Source organism: Nannochloropsis gaditana (genome assembly GCF_000240725.1).
Source record: "Nannochloropsis gaditana CCMP526 unplaced genomic scaffold scaffold922, whole genome shotgun sequence".
Lineage (NCBI taxonomy): Eukaryota > Eustigmatophyceae > Eustigmatales > Monodopsidaceae > Microchloropsis > Microchloropsis gaditana.
Window position 1 is genome coordinate 1 of NW_005803031.1, and position 5,970 is coordinate 5,970.

Below are 5,970 nucleotides of genomic sequence, written 5' to 3' on the forward strand. Positions count from 1 at the left end.
AGAGGAAGAAGGACGGTAGACAAGGCACAAAAAAACGTGTACAGGGGTCGGTCGCGGCATGCGTCCAATGGGAGGAGGGGCCCGGGACGGTCGGAGGGGAAGGCAAGTAAGAAGAAAGGAGAGGGGGAGAAGACAGCCGAAGGGCGGGCCACGCACCCGATGTTTCAGAACGTTGGTGGGCTAGGTGACATGCTACCGAAATACTCAAATATCAGAAAACGTCGATCAGGTCCATCGACAGGGTCGCATTATGTAGTTGTTACTTCACATCCACCGTGCTTGCCTTCTTTGACAGCATCCCCAGTGACTGCACCTCCCTTCTCTCCCTCGGTCTTGTCGGACCTCCCAATGACCCTCCAAAAAGTGCCTTACTGGCCTTCCTCAGGAGGACGCCGTACTAGTCGACTCTCACCATCCTACGGACACTGCGGCAATCGCCACGATCCAATCGTCATTCCGGTCGCCCATGGCCGGCAAGGCGATGCCACTCGACGCACGCATTCCCCCGCTTTGGATCTCTACGGGTAAGAGCTGACCGTATGGAAATGCTTTTTTGATGGCTTCTGTGTCGATGTTTGACGCATCCACTGGCACGGCTATCTGCACACGCACCTACAGGTTAAAACAAGAGCTTAACACATTGATAGCAAGTTTTCCGCCAAATCGACTCGGACCGGAACAACAAAGGGGATTAAGTGTTTGTCCTCACATAATGGAGAGGTATCAAACATTACCGTAGGATAGGATCGTTGTCTAGGTGACCCTGTCCCACTTACTTTCATGGCATCGTACCCTCCTGGGACGATCTGGTTTATCGACGGAAGCGAATTCCACTCGATCGCGTTGCGACAGGCCTTGACGGCCGCTTTGGTGGCGTCTTGCCCATGTTGATCGCACCCAAAGCCCATCTGATAATAACGGATGAGAACTGTGAGGTAAAAAATTATGGTACAAAAATCAGTCCTTGCATAAAACATACTCTTGTTTACCTGCACGAAGAGCAATTGCTGCATGCCCTCGACACTAGATACCGTGACATCGGATGTGGAGGCTTTGGAAGATGCCATAATCGTAAATGATCTTGTCACAGGGAGATGCGAATTTCTTGTAGCATGTAATGTCGATCGAAAAAAGGCGTGAGGACAGAGGAGGATTGCCAAAAAGCTTACTATGTAAAGCGTTGTGGAGCCCTTTGCTAGCATCGGCGCCAACGGCCAGCTTTTATCTGTGACAACGAAGCATTCATGTTAGGAAATGGTTTTGTAAACGTGTGCAGAGAGGCTGCGTCCAAGGGGGTGGGGAGGTACAAGTAGCAATTCGACGAAGGAGTGACGCCATCCATTTGAATGGCACGTCCGTAGGGAGACACGACGCCACTAAAATACGTTTCGTAGAAAGACAATGGGAATTAATGGTTACGTATGTAAAGAAAAGAGAAAAGGCGAGTAGCTGTGTCGAGATTCTCGTGAGGGCTTGTAGACGAGGAAAAATGAGTAGCAAAAATCGGGAAGAAAAAGGATAAGAACAGGATGGATGGATGGACATTGAGAAATAATGGACTGAAAAAAGTTTTGCGGCCAACACGTCGATGTTAAAATAAATTCAAATGAAAGGATTAAAAATACGGAAAGAAAACGAAAATTTGGCTTGTGAATACAGAGATCAACCAAACGAAAAAAGGTTTTTGTGAAGAGTGAATACTTGAAAAGCACGACATCAATGTGGAGAAACTTGAATTTAATGCAACCAAGTCACAATTCCCAGTACTTGCTCACAAATGTGCTTAGTTTTTGATGTTATTGTGTAAACTCTTGCTCGTCGATGGCGGCCCTTACCTCGTATTTCTCCAAGTCATCTATACTTCATCCCTGTACCTCTTCCGATGAATGTATTGCCTCCAGTACCATTGCTATCGAGGCTACTATGAGCAAAAGATATAGAATCTTTGCGCATATAGATTTCTTAAACCCTATCCCAAAGAAAGATTAAGCGACGATGGGAAGCCGCTAAATGCGAGGAATGACGGAGTAGCACACGCATCTATCGGAGTAGCGTTCCATGGTGTTTGTCAGCGCTGCACTGCGACTACAAACGCCCCGCCTTTTCAGTAGGAAGGATACTATTAAGGGGATCTTGTCGAAGGGATTGTACATGGAGGATGGGCTCCGTACCTCCTCCCCTGGGGGTCGTTTGAGAGATGCAGATACCGCGTGGCGAGGTGAAAGTGTAAGCCCGTTTGGAATCCTGTCGGAGGAAAATTCCCTTCCTCTCTTTTCTTAGACCCTTTGTGGCAAGGGAAGGCGATAGGACTGGACGATCTGTGCAGTGCTTGGGACTCGATTGCACGACTCGGACAATACCACGAGGAGAAAATAGCGCATAGGCAACTTGTGTTGTGTGTAGGCCCGATTTTGTCCCTTTATCCTCCATGCTCCCGGGGAGCATCTCTGATGACGCTTTACAGTTCCAAATGGTAACAACACTTCCGCTTAGTGCCGCGGTTCCCGTGAGCAATGGTTTCTTGAAGAGGAGGGAGGCGAACGACGACATGATATGCAGGCTCTGACACCTTCCTCTTCCTCCACTTCAACCAATGAAAAAGCAAAGATCTTTCCACCAAGGGGGGGCACGAAACCCTGTTGTATTAAAATTAAAAATACATATGTTACATGCAAATTTATGTGTCTTACGGGTACAATATTGATACTGTAACTGGGGGAAAACGAATGTTGTGCACAGGACAAACCATTACACGAAGGGCGAAGGTGTCAGTTGGCGATTTCAAAATTCAAATCCGAGAAACGGTCGAGAGGGTGGGCTAAAGGGATAGAGTCTTGAATCATCGGGAAGCTAACAACACATGCTTAATACCCATCCTTTACTATTTTATTGGCTTTTTTTACGTTCCCGATGCGGCCAATCGTGAAGAAACATGACGAAAAACTCTTGTTTGATTTTTTCCTTCCTTCGCCTACGCCCCTGACCGACACGGTCGTATCGCAAATCCGCACATTGTACTGACATTTTCCTCCTTTATTTCGCCCCTATTTCTCTTCACTTTCCACCTGCCCTCAACCTCGCCTCTACCTTCTTAAGATCGTTCTGTATCTTGCTTTTCAATTCCGCTAGGCTCAGATTTAATTTCTTCTCATCGCGTTTCGCTTCCTCTAGCTTTGTCTGGAGCAGTTTCTTCAAGGCGAGAAGATCTTCTCTGCTGGCGGTCACGCTGTCAACTAGAAGGGGATGCTGAATCGTACGCCGCAGATAAAACAGGGGTTAAGGATTTTTTGAAAGAAAAGGACTGAAGGAAACCAGTAAGAAACAAGAAAAATGAGGACCGAGGGCGCGAGAATCAAGTCCATCATTGAGTCCTACCGTGTGATCTTTCTCCCGGAGGCTTGCTCGTCTCCGAACCAGCGCCTCTGCATCCTCTAAGCTTGTGAAGAAAGGGGACAAAAACGAGATGCGTCAGATGATACGCGCACGGCTGGCTCCCCTACACGCGCGAATCTGCCCTCCCTCTCCTTCTCCCTTCCTTCCCACCCGTCGCTTCAGATTCAAGATGCGCCTTCATCACGCCCAAAACACCGGGTAAGTCGTCGGCCGCCGCTTCCACCGCCTGTGCACCAGGCGTGGAACGTGTGTGTGTGAGGATAAAAAAGTGGACGGTAGAGTGAGTGCATGCGTCACGCTCCCAGATCCGAGCATCGCCCAGGTCATCCACGCCCGGCAGCCCTTTGATTTCCCTCTTTTTTCCGTTACCATGGTGGGCAGCCATCCTTTGGGTTCGATCTCGCACACGTAGCGCACACGTGTGGTGTACCCATCCACGGGTTCCAAGAGGATGATGCTGTTGATATTCCCACGTACGGCCCCGCTGTTTTCAGGAAGTGTGTTCGCTGCGTTGGTCTGCACAAATGCTTGGGCTCCGAAAGAGCCACCCAAGTCGCCGGCAGGCACTCTGACAAACGGAGGGAGGAAAGTGGAGGGTCGGACGGAGGGAGAGGGAGAAGAGGAGGGAAAAAAGGCGTTATAAGAGGATATGCAGATGAGTCCTCAACAGTTTCCACAAACCTAGGCTACGAATCACGCTTTCGAGATATGCTTATTGCGGCTCTTGCAGATGAAATAACAGCAGCAAGCCCACGAGGGAGAGCTACACGATCTTTTTCTCCTCCCCTCCCTCCCTCCCTCCCTCCCTCCCTCACTTGTGACTGACGAAGACAAAATCCCTGGAGCTGATCATCGGCTTGGGGGTGCCCTTGATGTACACCAGCCGAGCGTTCTTGTACTCTTCCACCACTTCGGAAGCCAGGGTGTTCACCTTGTCCCACAAAATCCGCCCGTTAAAGACCCACCACAAGGTTGCAACCTGTGCCAGCAAGGTGGCGTGCGAGCCGTTAAATCCTATGAAAGACAATGTGACCACTGCCTTCTATGCCATCAAGTAGCCCCCGTCCACAAGGCACGGCCGATCCCTGTATCCCAAGAGGGGCCATCGCGGTCGCCCCTCCCTTCCCTTACCCCGCCCTCGTCCGCCACGCTAACCCCCTTCCTCCCTCTCATCCCGCCCATTACCTGTTCCAAAGGAGCATTGATCACCGCCTCCCCAATCCGAGCCACGGGCAATCCGGTCTTGCGCCCGCCAATGGCAGGGTCTGGGATCGACCCTTCCTTCACGGTGTAAATCTTTACCCCGGCCTTCTCCTTCTTGAACTTGGCCACTTCCTCAAGAGAAGCGGTGGTGAAGTACTTTTGCATCCGAAAGACGATGGAGTCGGTGTCCGCAGGGTCGGTGGCGGGTTGCGGGACCTGGTGAAATTCTGGGATGCCGGCCGGGAGGCCGGGAGCAGGGGCAGCAGCACAAGCCGCAGGTGGGCGGGGGGAGAGGAAGAAGGACGGTAGACAAGGGACTGGCTCGTGGATATGCTTGGTCAAGGGAGCGGGGGACTGCAGAAGGAGGGAGTTGTGGTGATGTTGAAGGGAAGCGGGACGGCCGGCTTCCTCTTCCTCTTCTTGCTGCCGGTACACACGGGCCGCGAAAGCGCCGGTCACCGTGACACTCGCGGCTAGCGCAAGGGATCGGTGCAAGGAACGATTGTACATGTTGCCTAGTATGTGTGATGCAATCAGCACGTGGAAGTGGGTGGATATTTTCCTCCCTTGGTGAGGAGTCGCGGAGTGTTCCATTTCGCACAACGAGCGAGCGCCTCGTTGCGAATGCATGCGCAACAACCGGCCAAGGAAGAATCCTGAAATTACGCCACAAGCACCTAACCCGTCACCATATCAGTGTCAAAGCCATACGTGCATTGGACATTTGATACCACCGCCGCCCTCCAAAGTGTCATGTGACATTATTTTGGGTGCCGGGATCCCCCTTGAACCGTTACTTTCCCGGCGGTTTCTGGGCTCAGGGAATATTTGTTCTCTGAGGCCGGTCCGTCCATCGTAGATTCATGCTCCGTGCTTTTGAAAAACAATTTGGCTAGCCGGTTATCTGTCTGCACAGTATTCGTATGATATGAGTGGCGGGAGTGCATATGCGATAGTCCTGAGGGCATCGGGCTGTAGAATGCTTGCCGTCTCGTGCGGATGGGCCGCTCTTATGGTCATCACCTCTGAACAAACAAAAATCTTCTCTGCGAAGCACAGCGCGTCGTAGCAGAAATGAAATAAATTCTATGAAAATCCAAATCAAACTTCAAAAATACAGGGCGTGAATCGGACATCTGACCGATTATTGGTTGCGAGTGAGAGTCGCGCAAAGCTTACCTCTGTATGGTCGTACTTCACCGGTTTTATCAACGCCTTGATGAGATTTGGCGCCAAGATCGGTTTTACTCCATATAGTTGCATATTCTGATTATGGACGTCGATGAGTCTGTACCATCACGACCTTTATCGCCTCCTTCGCCTTCCACATCTAAGCACACGAGGATTTACGAGAAGCAGTTCCACTGGTGGAGT

The 5,970-nt window shown here is 50.8% G+C and overlaps 2 protein-coding genes across 2 annotated transcripts; both read right to left on the minus strand.

Annotated features, from left to right (window-relative positions):
* Window positions 1-307: 307 nt before the first annotated feature.
* NGA_0179302 (uncharacterized protein) lies at window positions 308-1,163 on the minus strand (the record flags this gene model as incomplete). Its single annotated transcript, XM_005853385.1, has 3 exons — window positions 308-612; window positions 777-908; window positions 990-1,163. Coding segments are annotated over 3 exons (510 nt in total), but the record flags the coding sequence as incomplete, so codon positions are not given.
* A 2,333-nt stretch (window positions 1,164-3,496) lies between these two features.
* On the minus strand, window positions 3,497-5,113 carry NGA_0179202 (uncharacterized protein; the record flags this gene model as incomplete). The annotated part of the gene is made up of 4 exons (XM_005853384.1): window positions 4,579-5,113; window positions 4,209-4,372; window positions 3,763-3,961; window positions 3,497-3,619 (listed from the first exon to the last, which is right to left on the minus strand). Exons 1-4 carry the CDS (start codon window positions 5,104-5,106, stop codon window positions 3,497-3,499), a joined length of 1,014 nt encoding a protein of 337 aa, XP_005853446.1. The 5' UTR covers window positions 5,107-5,113.
* Window positions 5,114-5,970: the final 857 nt, after the last annotated feature.